This window comes from Stenella coeruleoalba, assembly GCF_951394435.1.
Source record: "Stenella coeruleoalba genome assembly, chromosome: 3".
NCBI classification, from domain to species: Eukaryota; Metazoa; Chordata; class Mammalia; order Artiodactyla; family Delphinidae; genus Stenella; species Stenella coeruleoalba.
In genome coordinates, this window is record NC_137148.1 from 164905005 (window position 1) to 164931028 (window position 26024).

General features: G+C 47.7%; 1 protein-coding gene across 4 annotated transcripts in view; it reads right to left on the reverse strand.

Annotated features, from left to right (window-relative positions):
* The window catches only part of CACNA1A (calcium voltage-gated channel subunit alpha1 A), a 238217-nt gene that overhangs the window by 101006 nt on the left and 111187 nt on the right, over nt 1-26024 (reverse strand). For all 4 annotated transcript variants that reach the window (XM_079917174.1, XM_079917173.1, XM_079917172.1 and 1 more), the window contains 6 exons: nt 25590-25681; nt 22580-22732; nt 18609-18802; nt 3718-3821; nt 2503-2618; nt 1339-1395 (listed from right to left, as the gene is read on the reverse strand). In XM_079917174.1, coding sequence (XP_079773300.1) covers nt 1339-1395; nt 2503-2618; nt 3718-3821; nt 18609-18802; nt 22580-22732; nt 25590-25681 — 716 coding nt within the window. The remainder of the gene's footprint in view (nt 1-1338; nt 1396-2502; nt 2619-3717; nt 3822-18608; nt 18803-22579; nt 22733-25589; nt 25682-26024) is intronic.

Here is a 26024-nt window from a genome sequence, read left to right on the forward strand (position 1 = left end):
TTTCACAGATGTGGAGACAGAGGCTTAGGGAGGTTACATGACTTTGCCCAAGGGGTAAAGATGAGAACCACGTCCCGTTCAGTCTGACTCGAAGTCTGGGCTCTCAGCTATCATTTTCCCTCTAGGAGCCCTGGGATTGGATATGTAGTGACTCCTATGAAAACAGCCCACCCCTTACCCTTTAGCACACTTGCTAGGTGGGCTGGGACTGTGGAAGCCCTTCCTCATTATTTAGGTTCTCCACCCCCAAGAGCTCGCCAGGGGACAGTGAGTACAGGCATATACTTCCAATAAAGTGATTTAGACACCCCCAAGGGTAATCTCTTTCCCTCCCCACAAAATCCATTTTCTAACCTACTGGGATAGGGCCCCAGCTCCTTTCCTTCCTTTTCACTCCTGGTCTCTTCAATCCAAAGTCATTGCTCTGTCTAGACAGCTTTCTAACATGTGAGACAACTGTCCTTAATAGTAAGCTGGATTCTTGGTGAAATTATTATTATTATTTTTTTGCAGTACGCGGGCCTATCACTGTTGTGGCCTCTCCCGTTGCGGAGCACAGGCTCCGGACGCGCAGGCTCAGCGGCCATGGCTCACGGGCCCAGCCGCTCCGCGGCATGTGGGATCTTCCCGGACCGGGGCACGAACCCGTTTTCCCTGCATCGGCAGGCGAACTCTCAACCACTGCGCCACCAGGGAAGCCCTGAAATTATTATTATTATCTTTTTAATTTAATTCATTTTATTTTTGGCTGTGCTGTGTGGCTTGCGGGATCCTAGTTCCCCAACCACGGATTGAACCCGGGCCACTGCAGTGAAAGCGCCAAGTCCTAACCACTGGACTGCCAGGGAATTCCCATTGGTGAAATTATTATTATTTATTTTACTTAGTGAACACAAGTGGGGCTGACCCCGAGCCAGACGCTGTCCTATGCATTCTATTTGCAATAATTAATATAATTCTCATGAACAATCAACTAAGGTAGGTATGATTATTATCATGCCCATTTGACAGATGGGGAAAATGGAGGCACAAAGCAGAAGTAGCTGGGCACATGGTCAAAGCAGAAGTAGCTGGGCACATGGTCAAAGCAGAAAGGGCAGGCAAGAAAGGGAAACCCCATGTTAAGGTCCTGAAATTCCTCGAGGAAGCGGATTCCCACCATTCCCGTTATCTTCCTGAGCCTGACCTGGTCTTGTGCTTGTTCTTGGCATACCTGGGCCCTGAACATCCATTCCCTGGAAGCCCCTCAGAATGGAGTAGCCTGTCCCCCCAGCCTCGGCTCCTCCTGTGTCCCCTGGGACCCACCCCCACCCCTGGAGCCAGGTTCAGAGCAGTTACCATCAAAGGGATGCCTCTGCTCCCCGTCGGTCTCATCCTCGGCGAGGATCACCTCTTCTGAAGAGGAAGAGCACATAGTTAAGCTCCAGCGTCTGGAGGACTCTCCTGGGGATGGGTTCCCTTGGACCAGGAAGGAGAAGGGTCCTCGTGGCCACTCTACTCTCCCCTTGCTGAGTGACAACTCAATCAGCCAGAAATGTGCTGCTCACTTGCTTCTGACTCCCAGCCCCACTTCAACGATGGTCCTAAAGCCAACATCATCCCTACCTCCTTCAAAATAAAAACCAACCTCCTTACCATAGCCTATAAGATCTTGCCTGATTTGGCCCCCGTCATCTCTCTGTCCTCCTTTTCTCCCACTCTCCACCTCACGCTGCTCCAGCCACACACAGCTTCCCTGCTATGACTCAACTCTACTCCTACCCCTGGGCCTTTGCACTTGCTGTTCCCTCTGCCTGGAAAGCTCTTCCCCTAGACATCCACATGGCTTCCTTTTTCACTTCCTTCAGGTCTTGGCTCAGAGGTCACCTCCTCAGAGAGACCCCCTCTGATCACCCTTCCTTCTCTGACTGTTTTCTGCCTCCTACTCCGTTTTATTTTTCCTCTCAGCATTTGGCAACATCCAACATTATATGTATTTGGTTATTTTCTCCTCTCTCACTAGACTATCAGAGTCCTGCAGGCAGAGACCAGATCTCAGGGTCTAGAGCAGTGCCTGGCACACAGCAGGTGTCCCATAAGTGTCTAACTAGCTGAACAAATAAACATGGACCTACTGTATGGGAGGCACTGCTCTTCTTAGGTGACTTAGCTGGGATTACCTTAGAGACTCCTCAAACAGCCTTGTGAGGTAGGTACTATCATTACCTCTGTTTAACAGGCAGGGAAACTGAGGCACAGGGAGGTGAGCTGCATTGCTAGGAGGTGGCAGAGTTGGGATCTAACCCAATGTCTGATTTTAAAGCTCTTAAGTGTTATGTATGTCATATCCTGGCTTCATCCCGCTGGATTCCTGTTGCTAAAAACTGGAACCAGCAGTCCAGGTCCTCTTTCTCCTCTCATCATGACCCTTCCCTCATCCACCTCCAAACTGCACGCATGACTCTCTGTGTGCTCCGTGGCCTGGGATTTCAATTCCTGAGCCCCAGGATGAAAGGGCCTCACCTGCTTTCGAGATCCACTCCATGTACCCATTGAGTTCTCGTTCAATCTGCTGCTGTCGCCTCAGCTTCAAAAAAGCCCGCCGGTTCTCTACCCGCTCCCTTTCCTTGGCAAACTCCCTGAAGAAGCACAGAAGAGTCAGGTCTGGCCGTTTTAGAAATTTTAGGGAGTCTCTGTGTGTGTATGTTTGGGGATTCAGAATCCCTGGAGGGCAGTGCCTTTCAACAAGAGGAATCAGGTCTTCTGACAGAAGATCAGAATATTACAGGAGTGGGTATTTCTGCCAGCTTCCCACATGTCCCAACAACGGCACCCAGTTAGAGAAAAACAAAACAAAACCGTAAACCATGCCATGCCAACCACTGCTGGCTGCATACCCCATTCCCATTCTCTGTACTCCTGGCTAAAGAATAGTTGCGTCCCTCTCTTAAATTACGTTAATGACACATGAGCTGAAGATTTCTGCAGCAGCCTCACTTCTGTGATATAGGACTTTTCCAGTTTCCCTTCTTCCTCTTCCTGTCTGGAATGTGAGATGCCTATCTTGTGAGCATGAAGCAGCTATCCTGAGACCATGAAGCATCCACGAGACTGGAAGCCTCCAAAAGCATGTCAGAGTGGAAAGCTAGAAGACGCTGGGGTCCATCATGGCACCATGGAGCCACCAAACCAGTCCCCAGACTTCTTGTAGTGAGAAAAATGAAACTCACTTACGGTTAAGCCAGAAAAACAATCTTGGGGGTAGGGGACAATGCGTGTCATGAAAATGCATGGTTGATTGTATGCTACGATTTTATATTTGGAAAATAGGGGAGGGGGGAACCCAACCTATTGTTTCTTTAACAAAATGTAGATTATAGAAATTAAAGCTCTATAGACTTTTCTTGTGTTTTGGGTTGTGGGCCTGAAAATTTTGAGAAAACCTTCCAAGTGAGAGGTCTAAATTACAAAGAGGCTTCCCGCCCCCTGGGCGGAGGTAGCTCAGTGCCAGCAGCACAGCTTGGTGAGTGAAGGCTGGGCTGGATTTCACCTCCCATGAGTCCCTTCACTGGGTGCCTTCAGCAGTGCACAACTTATGCACCTGTACATGGCTTGCTGATAACTGTCTAATAACCCAAAGCAATAGAAGAGGCCTATTCTCTGCCTGGAGAATGATGGCCTCTTCCTGGGAAAAAGATGGTGAGGGGGAGTGGGATGGGGGGAGTAGCAGAGACTTACCCAGACAGCACACCCAGCACGAGGTTCAGCATAAAAAAGGAGCCGATGATGATGAGGGGGATGAAGTACAACCAGTTCCAAGTGTTCCCTGAGGCATCGTTGCTCTATGGGGGGGGGGGAGGTGAGGAAGGAAAGCAGGTGAGCACTGAGTGGGACTCAGGTATGACCTGACAGGTGAAGGAAGGGGGAACTCTTGTTCTCCTGGGACTCTGTCCTCAAATGTCCTTGGCCTGTGGAGTCCTAGAGCTCTGGTAGCCCAGAGAGGGAGAGAGAGCACAGGATCAACCAGTGGGGGAGACTCCAGAGGTACCACTAGAAGGACAAAGCCCCCTCCTAATCATGTAGTCCTCACAGGACCAGAAACCAGCATGAAACTCAGGAGGACTCCACAGATCAAACTCCAGGAGGAGAAGGTAAAAAAGCTCATTGAAATGTAGAAATGAACCCCCAGTTCCCTCCCTTCTCCCCCAAACAGTCATGATGGCAGGGTCTGATAATCAGGTTAAATCACCAAGCCAGACGGCAGGGCCGTGAACCTTTTCCTTAAGTGTCTCCCTCCTCTATTGCCTGCAGCCTCAATGTCAACCACAGAAAAATTCCCAGAAATGCCCAGATCAATTTTCAAGGCGAAGAAGTCCACAAATAGAACATTCTTCTCTGGGAGAACAGAACACTGTGCCAATAAGTGAGAGGAGGGGAAGAAAATCAAGAATAGAGAAAGAAAGAAAGAAAAAAAACCCCCAGCACTTAAAGAGTACTTATTTGTGCTGGACACTCCTCTAAGCATATTACCTACATTGGCTTATTTACTTGTTTAATTCCCATGATGTCCCTATGTTATTGTCATGCACTGAGGAAACAGGCCCAGAAAGACAAAATTGCCAGCATGAGGTCACAGAGCTAGACAGTGGTGGACATGGGATTTGAACCAGGGGGCCAGGACCCAGAGCCTGTGGACTTAATCTCTGTGCTGGGGAAGGCTTCTGGTGGTCCATCAGCTCTATGGCATCTGCAGAATGTGTGTGTGTGTGTGTGTGGGCGGGGGCAGATGTGGCTTTAAAAGCTCACCTTTAAAAGCACTTTCAGTGCTACTGCTGCCCTGCAGAAAGGCTAAAATGAGAACGACTGACACTGGTGCTGTGAATCTGTGGAGGAACTGGAACTGTCTCATGCTGCCAATGGGAGGGTAACATGGTGTATGTGTTTCTTGTGGCTGCTGTAATAAAGAACCACCAAGTGGGTGACTTAAAACAACAGAAATTTATTGGTTCACAGTTCTGGAGGCTAGAAATCCAAGATCAGGGTAGCAGCAGTGTTGGTTCCTTCCGGAGGCTCTGAGGGAGCATATGCCTCTCCCCTGGTATCTGGGGGTTTGCTGACAATCTTTGGTGGTTCTTTGGCTTGTAGATGCATCACCCTGATTTCTGCCTTCATCAACACATGACTTTCTTCCTGAGTGCATGTCTTTCTCTGTGTCCAAATTTCCCCTTTCTATAGGGACACCAGTCATATTGGATTAGGGCCCATCCTAATGACCTTATCTTAACTAATTACTCCTGCAATGATCCCATTTCCAAGTAAAGTCACATTCTGAGGTACTAGGAGTTAGGGCTTCAACACGTGCATTTTGGAAGGGACACAATTCAATCCATAATAGATGGTACAACCACTTTGAAAAATGGGTTGGGAATTTCTACGAAAATTAAATCAGGCACCTTCACTATGTCATGAACATTACATTCCGGGGATGTTATCCAACAGAAATGTGAACCTGTGTATGCCAAAGACACATGCAAGAATGTTCATAGTGGTGATCTTCATAACAGTTCCAAACTGGAAACAAACTGAACCCTTCTCAACAGGAGGGAAGATAAATGGAATATTGTGCAATGAACGACTGCCATCCACCACATGAAACTTTACAGACTTAGCATCAAGCAAAAGAAGCCAGACAGAAAAGAGCATATACGTAAGATTCCATTCATGCAAAATACAAAAAACAGGCAAATGAGTTGATGATGTTTCAGGTCCAGATGGAGTATCCTTTGGGGAGGGTAGTGACTCTGGAGGGAACACGAGGGGGACCTTCTGGGGCTGAGAAGGTTCTGTTTCCTGATCGATCTGGGTGCTGGTTACACATGTGTGTTCAGTTTGTAAAAATTCATCAGATGTGATCTGTGAAGTGTCCTATATGTGTATTTTACTTGAACCAAGAAAAAGTTTTTTGTTTTTTTTTTTAAAGAAAGTCAACTTTACCTTAAAAAGCAAGGAAACTCTGACACATGCTACAACATGGATGAACCTTGAGGACATTATGCTAAATGAAATAAGCCAGACACAAAAGGACGAAAACTGTATGATTCCACTTATATGAGGTTCCCAGAGTTGTCAAGTTCACAGAGACAGAAAGTAGAATGGTGGGCAGGGGCTGGGGGAGGGGGACGGAGGGTTAGTGTTTAACGGGGACAGAGTTACAGTTTTGCAAGATGAAAAAGTTCTGGAGATGGATGGTGGTGACAGCTGCACAACAAAGTGAATGCACTTAATGCCAATGAAATGGACAGCTAAAAATGGTTTAGATGGTAAATGTTAGGTTATGTTTATTTTACCACAATAATTAAAAAAAAAGAAAACAAACCAACCCAAAAAGCCAACTTCCATGATGGACACAGACAGGTTCAGGGGACAATGAATATGCCAGTCCCCTGCTCACACCCTTGTTCTAACAGAGTTCCAATGCTTTGCTTCTTGGAGGTTCTGGAAGAAAGAAAAGGGTCAGCAGAACAGGGGTGGACAGAAGGCAGGACTGGCTTTGTGCTTTCCCCTCTGATGATGCTGCTGTGGCTGACGTTTTTTCGCTACCATTTCTTAGGGCTAACTATAGCCCAGGGAGAGAAAGCCTGCACCGGCCAACAGAAGAAAAAAGTCTGGCTATCTCAGGAAGCAGGTTTGGGATGGAGACGGAGCAGTGGGTGGGTGGGGGAAGAGGGGCAGGACTGAACGGGGAGAAATGGCTGAGGCCCTTGGTACCAAGGCAGCCCCTCCACCCCAGGATCTGCCCACACCCCAGCTCCCTGATATGTTTAGAACCACCTGGCCCCATGATGCTGCCCGGCATAAAAGACACTCACAGTGCCAGGTCCTCAGCCTACTTGAGCTCATTTAATCCTCTCACAAAAGGTGGTATGTAATCCTCCCCATCTTCCCGGGTGAGGAAACCTAGGCACATAGAGGTAAAGTCCCATGCCCAAGGTCCCTGTCGTGGGCTGCATTGTATCCCTCCTAAAAGATATGTTGAGGGACTTCGCTGGAGGTCCAGTGGTTAAGACTCCATGCTCTCAATGCAGGGGGCACAGATTCAATCCCTGGTCAGGGAACTATGATCCCACATGCTGCCTGGCACGCCCCACCCCCCAAAAAAAGATATGTTGAAATCCTAACCTCCAGTACCTTTCAATGTGACCCTATTTGGAAACAGGGTCTTTGCAGCTGCCATTAAGTTAAGAAGAAGTCACGATCGTGGGCCCTAGTCCACTATGACTGGTGTCCTTTTAAGAAGAAGAAGTAACAGGTGAAGACAGGGACACACAGGGGAGAGGACAGCCATGTGACAATGGAGGCAGAGATTGGAGGGACACAGCTGCAAGTCAAGGAGTGCTGAGGGCTGACAGTCACCACCAGAAGTCAGGAAGAGGCAAGAAAGAATTCTACCCAGAGTCTCAGAGGGAGTATAACCCTGCTGACACCTTGATTTTGGACTCTGACCTCTAGAACTGTGAGAGAATACATTTTTGTCGTTTTAAGCCATCCAGTTGTGGTACTTGGTGATGTCAGCCACAGACAAAGAACACAGTAACTGAGCTACTAAATGGCAGAGGTGCCACCTCCCGACCCCATCACTTCCAGGCCCTGCTCTCCTGTCATTCTCCCCCTGGATCACTCCAGCCACATGGCCTTCCTATAGCTCCTCAAATGCACCAAGCACAGTCCCACCTCAGGGCCTTTGCACCTATTGCTTCCTCCGCCTGGAATGCTCTTCCCCCAATTTCCTACATGGCTCCCTCACCTCCTTCAGATCTCTGCTCAAAGGCCACTTTCTCGGGCAGGGTTTCCCTGATGGCCTTTTACAGTTGCACCTTCATTTCTAATCTCATTTCCTGCTCTATTTTTCCCTTAGCGCATCTCCTCCTCTATACTTATTTCTCCTGCTCATTGTCTGTCTCCCCACTGTCAATTCCATATGGAGCAGGGACATTGTGCTTTTTTCCCACTGCCATATTCCCTATCACAATGCCAGGCATGCACGCAGTGTCCAATAAATGTTTGTTGAATGACTGAATGAGAGGTGGCTCCCCACACAGCCCACATCCTCCACCCCAAGCTGTGCTCCCTTCTCCCTCCTCTCTCCTTCTTCCTCCCTTGTCTTGATTTTCCCTCCCTGGGGACTGGGGTTCTGTTGCCTGATTTTAGAGATGCTTGTTCTCTTTCCAATCCAGCCCAAATGACTCAGTTCCATGCTGTGGATCCAACAACTCACAGAGAAGAAGCTGGCAGAGGGTTGGGTGCAGTTTTTGATCAGTAGGTGGGCTTCCTGGGGTTTGCTCAGGAGAAAAATGAGAAATATATTTCCCAAGCCAAAAGACTGGAGCTTCCTTGGCCGTTCTGTGATAGCACAGAATGTGGGGGACATCAACCTCCCATCCCGGGTCTTACATCCTTTGGCAGTTCAGGTTAAGCGTGGGTGTGCTCATGAGTCTGGATGTGGGGAGGAGGGAAATTGCTTGCTTGTCAAAGTCATTAACACCAGAAAGATACACTTGCAAGATCGCCTTGTCTCTCTTCCCAAGGCTCAAAGAGTTCCACTGCCTGCAACGCTATTCTTCATTAGTGCTGTCACTAAATATTTCCTGAGATACGGCAAGGTGGCCCGTCCCTGTCTCCCTGTGGTTGGCTGAGGGTCATATGATGAGTGCTGGCCAATGAGGAGCGAGTGGAAATACCTAAGTCACTTTTGGACCAGAGCACTGAACTGCCAGTGTGGGACCCTCCAGGGCTTTCTTTCCTTTTGGAATACCAACTGGTAATGTTCTAGGTGCTGGTTGCTCCATTAGCTAGGTCCCAAGTGACTCTGCTGAGTATAGCTCCCTTCTTCCTCACTGCCAACCTGCACTGGACATGTAGCACGAACCAGAAAAGACATTTGTTGTTAAAATCACAGTGACATTGGAGAATGTTTGTTACCGCAGCATAACCTAGATTTCCTGATTGATACACCCAGATATTTCCTTGGTTCACTCCTTTATCTCCTTTAGATTTCTCTCAAATATCACTTTCTCACTGACTTTTATATGGCTCTCAGGAGGCAGATGGGGGAAAAGAATGTTTCCTGTATATCTGACAGAGAAATTAAGGTTCAAGATTACAATGAGCTGGTTGTCCTCTGAGCCTCTGTTTGGAGACAGTTTCTCCTACATCTTGACTTGGTTGATTCCATCTCATCACTCAGCCTTTCATTCTACTGTGCCCCCTCTCGGAGAAGCCTTCCAGCCAAAAAGGGCTTGCCCCTCCTCACAGCACAGACAGAACTCTCATTCACTTCCAAGCAGGTTTTGCTTTCTGAATCATTTTGTCAATATATTCATTTGCATTTCAAGTCCCTGTGGGCGGATTGTTTAAATAATAACAATGACAGGGAAATGTATTTATCCCAAGTCCCAACGATGAGGCTGTTTCCCTGGGAAACGAAGAGGCAGGTGGGACAACAACGGTCACTTTAGTAGAGCCCGTTTGAGCTGACAACCAACACCCCTTGATTCCCAGAATCTCCAGTGGATGGGGAAACTGAGGCTGAGGGAGATGATCTGCCTGGCTCACACAGGGTGCGGATGGCACAGCTGGGGCTAGACCCAGCATTCTGGCTTGTATCCCTCAGATTTTTTTTTTCTACCTCACTCCTTCACTGCACTTACACAGTACTTTCTGTTTATAACAATTGGCCCATGAGAGCCTTAAAGGAGAGGGAAAATACTGATTCACCTCCACACTGTTGGTACCTAGCATGATGCCTGGCGCTTAGCAAGCATTCGATACTCATCAAACAAATGGCTGAGTCTCAGTAAAACCCTGAAGTGCCTTCTGTTTTGTGGCTTATTTTTCTCTAATTTTTTTGAGCATGGTTCAGTCAGAAAAAGTATAGAAGATGTAAAAAAACAACAAACCTCGGCTCAAGAGAACACCCAACTCCCCAGCATAAGGGATGAAAAAAAATGTGAAACAGCCAAAGCCCCACAGTGGCCATGAGGGAGGTCGTATGTCTGTCCCAGTTTGTCCCTGTTATTAAATCATGCGACGCCTGTTCATTATTTTTTGAGTTCTCCTTTCCCCATTCACTCTCAAAATTATCCTGGTTTGGGCAGCGAATTATATGGTCTTTCTGCCTCTGAGGTCTCCTGTCACCTCCCCTGGCCTCTTCAGCTCCCTTGTTCACCCTCACTCCCTCACTTCCAGCCACATGGGCTCCTCACAAATGTCAGAACCACTCCTGCCTTAGGGCCTTTGCACTGGCTGTCCGATCCACCTGGGTCTCTCTTGCCTGACATACCTACATGGCTGTCCCTCACCTCTTTCAGGTCTTATTAGAAGAACGTCAACCTCTCACCTTGAGGATCCACAGCCCCTCTATTGCTTTTTCACCTGAGCTTTCATCACCCTCTTCCACAGGAGTGGACAAACCACCACCCATGCATGCCACCTGTTTTTGTAAATTAAGGTTTGTCAGCACACAGCCATGCCCATTCATTATGTATCTTCCCTGTGGATGCTTCTGTGCTACGAGAGCAGATTGAGTAGTTGTGACAGAGACGGCATGGCCCACAAAGCCTAAAATATTTAAGATTCTGCCATATATATAAAATTTTCTTAATTATCTTGTTGGCTGCCTGCTTCTCCCACCAAAACGTCAACTCCCCCCAAACAGGGATTTTTTTGTCTCTTCCATTTGCTGCATATCCTTGGTGCCTAGAACGTTGCCTTCATGCAGTACACATTCAATGAATGTTAGTTGAATGAATGTGTGATCTAAAGTCCCCCAGATCTGATGCTTTGATGTTGGCCAAAATAAACATCTATGAAGTATACAAGGGCTTAGGTCAAAGATCAGTTTCAACCATTAGTGACCATTTGTCAAGGGACTTGCATTTATAATCATCAACTAAGCACAGTTTTACCATTTTCTTAATTGCCATTAAGTGAGGAATAGAAAGAGAGAGTAAGAGAAACACACAGAGAAAAGCACAGAGAGGTGGGGGAGAGAGAGGAATAAAGAGGCGAAGAAAGGAAAGGAGGAGAGAGAAAGAGAGACAGGAAGAAACAGAGAGAGACAGAGAGACCAAGAATTAAGAGACACAAAGACAGAGACGGGAAAAAAACAGAGAAGGTGAGAATCATAGAGGGAGGGAGGGAGTGTAACGGTTAGTGCCCAGTGCTGGGTTCAAATCCTGACTTCACTACCCTTGACTAGGGGATCTTGGCAGGTCACTGCATCCCTGTGAGCCTCAGTTTCCTCATCTGGAAGATGGACCTAAAAATATTTCCCCTCATGGGGTTGTTTTATGGATCAGTTGATGATACAAGGAGGATGTAGGGATGCAGCAGGCTCTCAGCGAATGGTGTACAGGTCCTGCCAGGGCCCCAGACTCTTCCTCTCCCCACCCTGGTAGCAACTAAGAGAGGGCAAGTCCCATCGCCCACACTGCACCCCCAGGCCGTTTTGGCTCATTCAGTGAGAAGCATGTTGGGTATGTCCTCTGTGTGGGGTGGAGGTGATTTCTGATTTTTTTTTTTGTTTTTGAGTCACGCATGCACATATGGTGAGGGGGTCCTTGTGAAATAAGGCTGCCTGTTGCTCAAGCAATACACAGAGCCACCAACTTTTGTCTCCAGCAAGTGGCTCCAGTGCAGCCCTCCTGGGCTTCCCCATGCCGCCCCCTTGAGCTCAGAGAGCCAGTCCTCCATCCTGTTTGCCATGGGAGGTAGCAAATAGCAGATGCTGAGGGAACTGGTGTTGAGTCAGAGCTGGATTCCAACCTTAACTCCCTGTGTGTGGCCTTGGCCCTCAGTTTCCTCATCTGTAAAATGGGACTATTTAAGGTTCTACCTTAGAAGGTTACCATCAAGGAGTCACAGGCTGGTGCACAGAGAAACATCCAGAATAGTGTGGTACAGAGGAAATAGCTGATGGCCCATTAGGATTCCAGAAGGCTGCCCACATCCAATGTGGGCCCCAGGCCCAGGAATGGGCACAGGAGCCCTCTGGGTCCTTCAGAGGTCCAGGACAAGGGTAGAGCTCAGCTCTGTTGACTGAGGCTCATTTTATGGCAGTTAGACATGACTCGGACCACACTTCTGGCAGAGAATTTCAATATACTTGCCTTTGTGGTCTTTGGGCTTGGATAAGCACTCACCCCACTACAAAATCATAATGTGGGCAGGTCCACCATGCCCAGGGATGCCTCAATGCCCCATCTTCAAGGATCCCTGGTCTTCTAGAGCAGAGTTTCTCCACAGTGGCACTCTTGACATTTTGGATTGGGTAACTTGTGGTGGGGGCTGAGCCAGACACGGACAGCGAGAATTTCAGTTACTTGCTAACCTCCTCGGAGGGTTTTCCTAGCCAAGCAACCACAGAAATCACTGTGAGATTCCCTCAGGCTCAACTGGGATGGGAATCCTTGGGGAGTCTGTGAATTTGCATGAAAAAAGTTAATCCTTCACTTCCCCTAATTTCCACCAGAAAGTGGGGCATTTTCTTCCATTACCAGGGGAGGCAGCAAACTGCAACAGTGTGGGCAGAACCGGTGATGCCCCTCACCCACAGAAATCACATGTAGTTCCCAGATATCCCACAAAATCTTTTAGCTTCAACACTCCCATGAAATTATGGGGGTCATCTGACTCATTGCCAGGTCCTGTTGGCAATGTGTTATAAACACTAAAATGACGTCACCCATCTGTTTTTAACAATATTTTTATAACAATTTCAGTACATTTGTCTTCCTTCACCATCTCCAGTCTTTTCATTTATTAGACTTTAAAAATCATGACACTGACAAAGGGGTCTGTGGCTCAACAAGGTTTAAAATTCTTTCAGGTGGATTCTCTTTGCTTCCAATCTTCCATCTTTCTGCCCCAGACTTAGTGAGAGTTTTAAGAAGTTCCTCCTTTGAAAATTAACTGCCCTCCTTCCCGCCCGCCCTTCCTCTCTCCCTCCCTCTCTTTCCCTCTCTCAACCCCCCACCTCTCTCCCCCTCTCCACCAATATCTATTTCTCTGGGTTCAGCTCAGAGCACAGGGAAGAGGAATGCAGAGCTCGCAGGTTGGTACTGCCATTTCCTGTCTGGCCACCTCCGGCAACTTTCTCGACCAGAGTCTTATTTGTAACATGGGTGACAGTAATCTCTCCTTCACCAGTTATTTATAGACTTTATTTGGGTTTGCCCCCGTTTCAGGATCCCATGCAGGATCCACCGTTTCATTTAGTCCTCACACCTCCTTAGGCTCCTCTGGTCTGGGTCAGTTTCTCAGTCTTTCCTTGTTTGTCACGACCTTGACTGTCTTGAAGAGAACTGCTCAGGTATCCTGCAAGAACGCCCTCCAATCTGGGTTTGTCTGATGTTTTGCCTACGATTATGGGGTTATGAGTCTTTGAGAAGAAAACCCCGGAGGTGAGGTTCCCTCCTCATCATAGGAAATCAAAGATCCTATGATCACACATCCACTGGGATGTCAAAAGTTGTCACTTGGTTAAGGTGGTGTCTTCTAGGTTTCTCCACTGTGAAATGATATATGTCCTTTCCTTATGTTTTTCTTTAGAAGTGAGTCACTAAGTCCAGCCCATCCTCAAACTGGGGGTGGGGGAAAGATTAAACTCCATTCTTGGAGGGGGACTGTCTATATATACTAAATGGAATTCTTTTGTAGGGAAGATTTGTCTCTTCTTCACTTATTTTGTTTATTTAATAATAAAGCAATAAAATGACCATTTATTATTGTTATGTCAATCAATAAGTAATTTATATATTTTGACGTGGACTCTCTCTGGACAGGTAATATAAGATAAAAACACCCAGCATACAATGGGCACCCAGAAAATGCTCTTTTTCCTGTCCTTCCTCCCCATCTCCTGGTCTACGAGTAACCAAAAATCTTTTTCCTCCTAAACTCTTAGCAAGACAAGTTTAAATGCACTCCCTGATTATAAAAGTAAATTATGAAACTACTATACATAAAATAGATAAGCAACAAGGATTTACTGTATAGCACAGGGAATTGTACTCAATATTTTGTAATAACCTAAAATGGAATATAATCTGCAAAAAAATAACTGAATTACTATGCTATACCTCTGAAACTAATGCAATATTGTAAATCAACTATCCTTCAATTAAAAAAAAAGAGGATAAAAGTAAATTGTGCTCATTGTAGAAAATTTTGACAATATAGAGAAGTATCAAGAAGATAAAGATTCCCAAATCCCACTACCTAAAGGCCATCTTGGTACAGCGGACTCCAGCCTTTTTTCCTTATATTTTCAAAATTACACACTTGAGATTATAAGGTTCTACGGACTGAATGGTGTCCCTTCTCCAACCCGATTCATGTGTTGAAGCGCTAATCCCCGATGTAATGGCATTTGGAGATGGGGCCTTTGGGAGGTGATTAGGGTTACAGGAGGTCATGAGAGTGGGGCCTGCATGATGAGATTAGTGTCCTCGTAAAAGTCACTAATCCCAGAGAGCTTGCTCTCTCTCTCTCTCTCTGCCCTCACCATGTGAGGACACAGTGAGAAGGCAGCCGTCTGCAAGCCGGGAAGAGAGCCCTCACCAGAACCGGACCACGCTGACACCGTGATCTCAGACTTCCAGCCTCCAGAACTGTGAGAAAGTACATTTCTGCTGTCTAAGCTGCCCAGTCTATGGTGTTTTGTAATGTCAGCCGGAGGTGACTAAGACATAGCCTTATCTCACCTTGATTCTTTTTTTAAAATCAGCCCCCCCCCACTTGTCATTATATGGTGAGCATTTCCCCGCATCCTTAAATATTCTCCCAACAGATGATTTTTAATGACATGATACTCCATCATATGGAGGGACCATACGGTATTTAACCAGTTGCTTCCAGTTTTGTTCTATTTTTACAAATAACGCTGGGGTGCACATCCCGATATAAATCTTCGACAGTGGTGCTGATTAGTTAAGGTTAGGCTTTTTCTAAAAGGCACTTTAACCAGGAAGCCAAGTGGGAAAGAAAAGAGACAAATTGAAAAGGGAAAAACCTGGACGGGGCCCCAGCACACCGTGTAGGCGAGCTGCTGTTCCCTTTGCCAAGAACGCTCTTCCCCCAAACATCTGCCTGGCTCTCTCCATCTCTGTGGAAATGTCACCTCCTCTGAGGAGCCTTCCCTCATTGCCTGACCTAAACTAGCCCCCACACCCCAACACCTGACCTTTTATCCTGCTGTTGTCCTCATAGGATGACACAGGTCATGTCACCACGTCCCACATTATGTATTTGCTTAACGTCTATCTTCCACTTTCTGAGTAGTTTATTATTTATAATGTTTATTGGTCACATCTGTCTCCCCTACAAGGATGGGGATTTTTGTCTGTCTTCTTCATTGTGTTGTCCCTGATCACCTGATCATTTCCCGGCACACAGTAGGCACTCAATAAGTAATTATGGAATAAACAAATGGGTTTCAATGATACTGAGAAAAGAAATGAGATGTTGGGATCATAAAGCACTGCCCACCCAGCTGGATGACATCCATCTGGCATCTGTGCCTGTGGATTCTAAGATGCTTGGAGCAGGTGCTTCTGGACCCTTCCCATGGATCTCACCTGATAGTGGATGGTGAGGTCATGCTCACGGGCTTGGCTCTAGCACAAGCATAAAAGGACAGATAGTCCAGACACTGTGCCTGCCTGTGGCTGGATGGAGCTAAGGGAGTCCTAGGGCAGGCCTTGCAAATGGCAGAGCACAAGGGCAGGACCCAAATGAGTCTGGAAAAGCAATAGCTCTGTCCTTGTCAGCAGAAACTCAAAGATGCCACTTAGCCCCTGCCCTTAGCAATGAGTTGTCCTAGTGGTCGTGTTTCAGGGTCGGGGGGAGGTTGTCTTAATTTAGGAAGCCCCAGACAAGGGTTCAGGTGCAAGCACTTCATTTGGGAGATGTTATGAATTGAATTACGTCCCCACCACCCCTGCCCCACCAAGATCTGTTGAAGTCCTAACTTCCAGGACCTCAGAATGTGACCTTATTTAGAAATGGGGTTGCTGCAGATGTAATTAGTTAAGATGACGTTGTACTGGAGTAGGGTGGGCCCTAAGCCAACACGACCAGGGTCCTTATAAGAATATGGCCATGTGAAGATGGGGTATTCGAGTGGACAACAGATAATCTATAAGCCAAAGAATGCCAAGGATTGCTGGCAGCCCCCAGAAGCTGGAAGAGACAAGGAAGTATTCTCCCCGAGAACCTTTGGAGGGAGCCTGGCCCTGCTGACACCTTCTGGCCTCCATACTGTGAGGTAATAAATGTCTGTTGTTTTAAGCCACCCGGTTTGTGGTAATTTATCACTGCTCTAGGCTCGCATCAGGCTCAAACCCTTGCTCCCTGGGTTTCCACCCAAAGCATGACTGTGGGATGTAAGTGCATGGAAAGTTCTAGAAGGCTACTCGGAGTTAGTGGCAGTTACCAGTGGGGTGAGAGTGGCACATCAAGTGGGACCCAATGGCTCACTCCACTTCTTCAGGCGCTGCTGGAGTTTTCACACTGAAAAATTCATTTACATTTTTTAAAAGCAGTGCCCTTTGGGGTGGAAAATTTGGCCTACAAATTTGGACCATGCACTGTTCTAAATCTTCACATATATTCACCTCACTCAGTCCTTGTGCCCTGTGAGGTAGGACTGTGCTTCTCCTCATTTTGCACACATGGAAATGGAGGCACAGAGAGCCCAAGTGACTTGTCCAAGGTTGCACAGCAAGGAAGTGGTGGAGTCGGGAGGGGAACCCAAGCAGCCTGATGGCCTGACTCTGTTCTCTCAACTGTTTCCCCCGAGTTTGCTTCCCCCAAGGTGATTCAGCTCTAAGCTTCCAGGGCAAATATCCCCTAAGATGATGGTGCTTACAACTATAGAACCCTCTGGAAATTCGTGTCCCTGCTCACACTTCCTCATCCACCACTGAGCTCATCTCCATTGTCTTCCTATGAACCTTGGACCCTTTTTCTGGATGTCCAATCCCATGATATAACCTGTTTCCATGTTCACACTTTACTTAGCTCCTGTTCTCCACCCCCACTCTCTGCCTAAGTTTCCTTACCTTCCTGTCTCCCAGTTCTGTTTCACTCCCAGGAGGGTTCATATCCCTCTGAAGCCTCCTCTTGCAATAGCCTTGTAAAGAAAAAAAACCTAGGGACTTCCCTGGTGGTGCAGTGGTTAAGAATCTGCCTGCCAGTGCAGGGGACACGGGTTTGAGCCCTGGTCCGGGAAGATCCCACATGCTGCGGAACAACTAAGCCTGTGCGCCACAACTACTGAGCCTGCGCTCTAGAGCCCGCGAGCCACAACTACTGAAGCCCGCATGCCTAGAGCCCATGCTCCGCAACGAGGGAAGCCACCGCGATGAGAAGCCCACGCACCGCAACGAAGAGTAGCTCCAGCTCGCCACAACTAGAGAAAGCCTGCACGCAGCAACGAAGACCCGATGCAGCCAAAAATAAATAAATAAATAGAATAAAAAAAAAAAGAAAAGAAAAAAACCTAGAGCCCAAGCAAGCTTTGGCCAACTGGGTGTAGCCTTTAGCCCAAGCTCTTTGCAGGTCAGGGCCAAGAAAGAGCCTGAGCATCTCAAATCTGCTGTCTGTTCCTAGAGATGCTATGCAGGATGGAAGGGGGGGGCAGGTAGGAGTGTACATCTTTTCTGACCTGAACTTAACATTTTCAAGACCTAGAACAAGAGTACCAACCGAGGCCCATATATATGTGTAAATATTTAAAAGCTCCTAAATAAAATGTGCTGTATGTGTCTCCTTTACAAACACACCTTCATAAGCACTTGGAAGGTCAGTCTGGAATTTAGAATCTGGATGTCTGCACTAGATAATGGCGTGGGGACAGGCTTCCCTGCCCCTTGACCATGGCCTGCCACCTGGAGGCAGGGGAGGGGGTGCTCCACACACACATGCATGGACACACCACCTTGCATGTCCAAACTGCAGCCACATCTGTGCCAACAGCCACCCAAGGACACCCTTGGCCCTCAGGGGATACAAATGGGTGGTGTAGTCAGAGAACAGACCCATGGAAGAATCTCATGCAAGTCCATGGAATCTGGGCTTGGGGAGGGAATTCTAGGATCTAAGATGACTCAAAATGTGATCTAGAAAGTGGAGTGGTGGTGGCACTAGCTCCTGGTAGACATTTCCTGTCAGCCCCATAGGGAGGGGCATGGCTGGAGGAGGGCCAGTGAGGGCTCCAGTGCAGAGCCCCTTTGCATAAGTGCTCAAGGACACTTCTCTATCTCTCATCTATGTTGGTTTTTAACTTACACAACCTTTGCATATTCAAAAATCTAAAATTATATTTAAAAACTTGTGCAATTAAAAATTATTCAGCATCTGTGTGCCCTCTAGATCTCCATCTCCCGAGGGCCCTTCTCTACTTAGAGTTCTGAGGACAACACTCCCATATCCTCAAAGGACTGAGCCTCAGGCCGGCTCTCCTGGGGCCGTGTTGAGTTGTCCTTCGGCTGCCTCCCTGGCTCAGGTTCCCTCCACTGCAGCCTCAGGAGTTGGCTGGTCCTGGCTCTCCACGACCCCTTGTCACTTACGTTGTAGAGGAGGTCAGTCCACCCTTCCATGGTGATGCACTGGAAAACAGTCAGCACTGCAAAGAGGATGTTGTCGAACTGAGTGATCCCATTGTTGGGCCCTTCCCAGTAGGGCTGACATTTGGTCCCATTGGGGCAGGTGCGGGCAGGTTCCTCTGTCCCACACGGAGCTGGAGACTCACCCTGAATGTCATCTATGAAAGGGAAGGGGAGAAAAATCAGGGGAAAGGGCCGGCAAAACCAGCTCTGAGAAACAGGAGCCAGCGAAGATTCAATGCTGTTGAAGAAAAATGGCCATTGAGATGAATTTATCAGTCTTTTTCCAAAAAGCAAAGTGTTTGGCTTTGTTGACCTATTCATTGTTTTCCATTTCATTAATTTCTTCTCTAAGCGTTGTTCCTTTTTTGTTCTTTTCCTCGACTTTTGGGATGAGTTAATGTTCCTTAAGGCTATAAACTACTCTTTAAATACAGCTTTAACTGCATCTCACAAATTCTGTCATGCATTAGTATCATTATTGTTCAAGTAAAATAGTTAGCAATTTCCATTATTATTTCTTCTTTGACTCCTGGATAACCAGGAAGCACTAAAAATTTGTCATATATCTATAAAAATAGAATAATATAATGAATTCCCCTGTACCTATCATCAATTTCAACATTTATCAACTCAGGGCTAATCTTGTTTCATCCACATCCCCTCCCCATACTAAAATATTTTACCTTGCCACTAAAATATTCTTAAAGCAAATCTCAGACATCCTACCATTGCATCCACAACTAAGAAGCATGTCTCCTAATTTCCAAAAACTTTGATTTCCAGCTTAATTGCGCTGTGGTCAGAGGATATGTTTTGTATTATTCTGCCCTTTGAAATCTGTCGACATGCACTTTAAGGTCCCCAATACAGTCAGTTTTGGTAACTGTGCTGTGTGCATTTTGAGGTGGTTGGGGGCAGTGTTCTCCAGACTTCCATTAGGACAAATTTGTCAATTGTGTTGTGTTATTCTTCTGTAGCCTGACTCATTTTTTTTTTCTTGAGATGTATTGGGCTCAGGGAGCTGTTCTGGGGGAGTTAGGGGAGCACAGAATATCCCAGGCTTTTCCCCATTGGACCAGAGCCGCGGATATGAGGGAATTCTATCCAGTGAACGATACTTTTGAAGGTTTTCAGACAGTGACACTGTCCGACAAAAAATCAAACAGCTGAGTGTGTAAACTCAAGCTCCCACAAAACAAAAATATATCTCAATGTGATATATTTATATATAGGCTATATATAGCCTACATACAGGCTTTGCAGCCCATCCTTAACCTCCACTTAGTAAGCAACAGAGTGAAATAAACCAACATAGAATGCATGAATCTTATTGGCCTTTGAAACTCCGGTTAAATAGAAACTCTAGGTCTTGCAAAATGACATTTACCACCTCAGAAGGGACACCTACTACTCAAGAAGCGATGACACATCGGCCACTATTTTAAGTTGTGGGAAACCCCTTCCCCACTCAGGCCAGATTTGGTACAGGGGCTATTATTTAATGAATACAGATTGGAAGGCAAAATCTTTTAAACATAAGGCTCAGGGCAAGGGGGAAAATTCCATGGGTTCCTGTAATGAATGAGAACCATTGTTTGTTGGGAAGGTCACCTCTGTCCAAAACCTTCTCCATTTCCACCTTGTGTCCAAGTCTGGCTCAATACCTATCCACCACTACCCCCCGCCCCCCGCCCCCGGGTTAGCCCAGTGAACACTGGTCCCTTTCTTTCCTCAGGGCTACAAGAGCTCCCGAATGTTCACATTTGGTGAGGAGACAAAAGCAGCACAAACGTGCATTGCTATGGACTCGTTGCAGACAAGGGGTCTTGTTTCCTCAAACTATTTTGGAAGCTCTTAGAAAGGAGGACGCTTCCACTTCTCCCTGGCATTTCTCTGGGTGTTTAGCGCAGTGCTGGGCACACAAGAACCGGGTTCCTGATGATAAGGAGAACCTGTCTGCAAGGGAAAACCTGTCTGTCTTTAGCAGCTTTGCCTAGTGGTGTTCTTCATTGCGACCCGCTCCCCCCAACCCCCCACCTGCCCCCTCATCACGAAACACTCTGAGGGCTGCTTCTAGAAAAGCAACCATCCAGAGAGTCTGAGGAATTTGATTATAAATATATTTTAAAATTAACCTGCTGCCTGGGTGTCTGTTTATATCTGTCTCTTACTCACATGCCTTATATTTTTAATTGCGAGCTTTTCAGTCATCCTCCCTAAATCAAGGCCTCCTACCCTCCGGTTGCCCCGCCCACATCTGTCCCCTTAAAACCTCAATTCAGACTCAAGCCAGTCCTCTGTCCCCTTTGCTGGAGAGAGAGAGAGAAAAAGAGAAAACAACAACAACAACAAGAAACCTAGGATCCAGGAATCCTGGTTCCTTTATCTTCGGCTGATTTTTCCGAGGGGCCCTGCCCTGTATCTCTCCCTCTAGCATTTCTGCCTGGGTGACGAGGCCAGGAGCAGAAATAGCTCTGCCTCAATTAACACCTTCTTCATCGGGGAAAGAAATAATTAGGACATCCCATATTGAGCAAACTTCACAAGCCCAGGAGAGAAGGAGACGGGAGGAGCAAGAAAAAGGAGGCAATGAAAGCATCTCAAATAAACCTTCCTTACTGGGTTTTGCTACCCTCTGGGAGGTCTGGGGAGAGGGCTCTGCTACCCAGGGGTCATCGGGAAGAGAAGGTGGATGGGAAACCACTCCTGGTCAGAATCTTCTTCCTAATAAGACAGGCCTGAAATCTCTTTCCCTTCCCAACGGGCTCCCCTCTGGGCTTTAACTGTCTCAGTTCACAGTTTCTTTGACGCACGACTAGCGCTGTCATTCAGCCGGTCCACACTGAGGCGGCCCGTGGTCCAAATATTGAAATACAGGCTTCCCTCCTATTTGATTTCATTTGGTTCTTGGTCAGAGAGCAAGTAGCTAGGTTTGGATAGCAGGGGATTTAATCAAAGATGTATCTGGAAGCTATCGGGTCCTTGAATGTGTGGAGAGCATTGGACAACCACGTTGCCCCACTGCTGAGTCAGAGATGAGCACCGGGGCTGTGCCTCCCGGCCCTCCTGGATTTTCTCCTGCGCCCACCCTGCTTTCCTGATCCAGCAGCTAAGGGGTTGACGCTGGCATAGTGCCGGGAGCGGATGAGCCAAGATCCTGCTTGCGCTCTGGTTCTGACTGGCTGGTGCCAAGACTCCCAGCGGGATGTCTTCATGGCACATTCGGGGGAGACCAGAAGCCATCCTCGACTCTCTCCTCCAGGGAAAGGAGGCTTTAGAACTCAGCATGCGTTAGGGCCTGGGGTCGCTGCAAGGTAACTAGGCAGAGGCTGTGGGCACTGCGCCTACATGCTGCCGTCATTTGCCCCTACGTGCGCCCACCAAAAACACCTCTGATACGTGCTCCAGCCCAGTGTCAGGGCAGCCAGCAGTGCCAGGGCCTTAATGTCCTCCCAGGGGGCAGTCCTTGCCAATGTCGGACAGAAGTTGGTGGATAAGTAGCCAGCTCCCTCGCCCCACGTGTGGGATGGCTCTGAGCGTGACGTACGTTGCTTCCCCGAGGTGCCCAATGGAACGGAGGTCTGGTTGCCCAAGATGGTAACCTACTTGATAACACCCCCTTTACTAGATGTTTTCCCTTCCCTGTCTCACTTCTCCACTCCTCTGATGGTGCTTCCTGGGACCACTTCCCAAATAAACCACTCACCCCGAGATAGCTTCTCGGGGACCCCAATGCAATGCCCCAGCGACAACCGAGATCTCGGGGACTGTTTCACCCCCTGCCTTGCCTGCAGTGCTTTCGGGAGGAGGTTCTCCCAGCTTCCAGGAGAAAGAAGCAAACCCCTGTAGATCCCTTGCAGGAGCTTATCCCTAAGGGAGAAAAGAAAGGGGAGGAAGGTTGGGAAAAAAAATATGCTGCTGCTCGGACCTACCTGTGCCCTCTTCAAAGCAGGTGGTATGAAATTTTCCCATATAAAATTCTAACCCTATGATTGCAAAAATAAGGATTGCAAAAAATAGGAGGAGGCCGATCTGCAGCAGGGGGATCATTGCCTTCATGATCGACTTCAGGACGACTTGTAAACCTGGGGAAACACACAGAGAGAGGCCCCACAGGCCCGTGAGAAGGCACCCCCAAATCCCACCCCCAAGATGCCTCCTGAGGGAACCCAGAGCATGCAGGAGGCTGGGGACTGGGCGATAGTGAGGGAAGATAGATGGAAGACACAGAGGCTGCTCGTTATTATAATAGGAACAATTCCTCCTAATATTTTAGAGCACTTTCTTCTTTGGTTTTTTTTTGGCCGCGTTGTGCGGCTTGTGGGATCTTAGTTCCCCAAGCAGGGACTGAACCCGGGACTACGGCAGTGAAAGCTCGGAGTCCTAACCACTGGACCGCCAGGGAATTCCCCACTTTTTATCTTTAAAATATTTTTAAAAGTATTGGACGTAGGCTGTCCCATTTGATGACCTTTTGGGCAAGAAAGAGGTGGAAATTCATGGCTTTCTGAGCCCTGTTCTTGGGTGTCGGGTGGCTTTCACCCAGAGCGGGGTGACTTTTTCTAACTTCTTTCCACCAAGAGAGGGCGTCTTTTCCTAATTCATACAGAGGCGCCATATACGCTAGTTGCAGCTCTGCCTGGGAAAGCAGTCAATGTCCTAGTTTCAACCCTGAGAAACCAGACATTATTTCATTGGCTTTTAGCAACAACCCCATGAGGCAGGCACACGTGTAAAATTATCCCCATTTTACAGAGGTGGGAAGCAAAGCTCAGCGGATGTCATGATTCACCTTAGGGCATGATAAATAACAGGGCCAGGATTTGAAATCCAGGTCAGAATGATGTCAAATCCTCTGTTTGTAACCACCGTTCTGTATGTTTAGGAAAGTCTATGGTTAAAATGAGGATTCAAACATATAGCTTGGGTCTTGCTTCTCGATGAGAAGAACTTCCCATGGCCCACGATTAGCACCTCCTGATGGGTGGAGACCACAGGGGGACTACGCTACTCCAAGGGGTCCAAAATGTAAGGGTGATTGATGCACGTGGCAGAGTGGCTAAGGCTCTGGACACTGTCTGAAGTTGATGTCCAGGCCAGATCTCCTTTGCTGTTGGTGGACCCTCCCTCCAGCTGCTGTGGGCATTTGCTGCTAACGGCTCCCAGATGCTCCTCTTTTCATAGTATTGCCCTTGGTTATCCAAAGCTCCTCACCTGGGAGGCTATCGCTTCCCCACCTCCCACCCCCAATAACTGACCACAGGAGTACAAAAGACCAGCCTGTTGCCTCAAGTGGGAAACAGCTCTGACGCTATTCACACTCCAGAGCTCCCTGCAGGATCCGGCTGAGACGGCATCCTTGTTCAGATTCTTCTGCTACCCCGTCCTGCTGCCCTCATTCTCTCTCTCCTGACAGCACTCCCTCCATAAAGCAAGTGCATCTGAACACCTATCTAAATCTGCTTCCAGGGAAGTTCCCATTCTGAACCTTGGTTTCTTCGTCTGTAAACGGGGATTAGAATAGCACCTCCCTCTCAGGGTTAAATGAGAGGCTTCATGCCTAGCAAAGTCCCTGGCACATCATAGGTGGTCATTAGACAAAAATTCTTATTAGTATTAGCTTTGGGATGGCCCTTGATTTAATACGACGTAGGCACCCACTGGAATCTTGCAGACACCTGAGTAGAAATGCCTTCTCTCTAACAAAAAGACCCTGCTGGTGGTTATGTAGAAAATCTTACTCTTTGAATCTGGATGGCAAGGAACCTGAAGAACGAAGCTAATGAAATGTAAAATGGTGGTAATAACAGAACCTACTTCACAGGCTTGTTGTGAGGATTAATGAGTTAAAAACATGTCACATACTTAGAACAGTGCCTGGTACACAGTAAGTGCTTATAAATAAAAATTAATAGTACAGGGAGATCATAGTAAGTGCTTATAAATAAAAAATAATAGCACAGGGAGATCAGCTCGGTGCTTTGTGACCACCTAGAGGGGGAGGATAGGGAGGGTGGGAGGGGGAGGCAGGAGGGAGGGGATATAGGGATATATGTATGCATATAGCTGATTCACTTTGTTATACAGCAGAAACTAACACAACAGTGTAAAGCAATTATACTCCAATAACGATGTTAAAAAAATAGGAATTATTATTATTATTACTACTACTACTACTACTGAAGCAGTAGGACAGAAAATGTCTAGCCCTGTTTTTTTTTTTCCCCAGCTGAACCTAATCCTGACCCTGTATCGTGCAGCCACCCCCAAAGGATCTGGAGTAGAAGCATCCCTGGAGGATGAGGGTATAGACTTTGGAGCTCATTGCCGTCAAGCTTTAAGAACTCAGGTGAGTCATTTGACCTTTCTGAGCCTCCACCTTTCCATCTGTGAAATGGGTTCACTGGGTGATTGTGAGGATGAACTAAGATAATACACAAAAAGCTCTTTCTGCTGTGCCCGGTACACAGTAGGCGCTCAATGAATGGTAACGGTCATTGCCACCAGTATTCCCAGGCTTGGGGTCAGACTGGCTAACTCCTAATTCTGCCATTCTCAGCCACGTGACTTTGCCCAAATTATTCAGCCGCCCTGAGCTTCAGTTTCCCCATCTGTAAAATGGAGATATCAGCATTATCGACTTCACAGGGTTGTGAGTAGGAGGACCTGGGTGGCGCTTCCCATGGCTCCTGATAGAGAAATGCTCAATAAATGGGTGCTGTGGTGATGGGTGAGGCTCCTGGCTGGCTTTCAGGAGCCCATCCAGACCTGCAGCCAGATGCCTGGTGGGGAGTCCCCTGAGGGACTTCCCCGAAGTGGAGGCTGCCCTGACCCAGGCTGGGGAAGCACCCAAGGGTTCCTGGGACACGCTATGCAGAGCGGAAACCAAGGGCTCGCGGGACCCCTGAGCAGACCCCTGGTCACGGTTGGAAACTCACGCACTTGGGATTCCAGACACCAGCTTGAGCGGCCGCAGCACTCGAACTGCCCTCAGCGTTCTTAGGTCAAACTCCGTCCCAACTGTTGCCAAGATGCTGGAAGAAAGAAGCCAGAACAGAAAGCAGAAGGTGGGTTTCAGGGTCAGACAGGTGGGCGGGGGTTCGATGTGGTGGTGTATTGGCTGGGTGACCACAGGCAGGTGACTTGACATGGCTGGGCTTCGGTTTTGTCACCTGTAAAACAGTGTTAATAGTACCTGTTTCACAGGATAAAAGATGATTTACGAAGACCCCAGATAGGTGTATGGTCGATGATACTCAGTAAACATTCGGCTGAGAAGAACAGAAGCTTCCTGTGGCACCTGGTCGGGGGGGACTTTCAGTGTATTTTGCAACTCACAATCAGGATGGATCCTGGGGAGGCTGGGAGGCCCTGGGG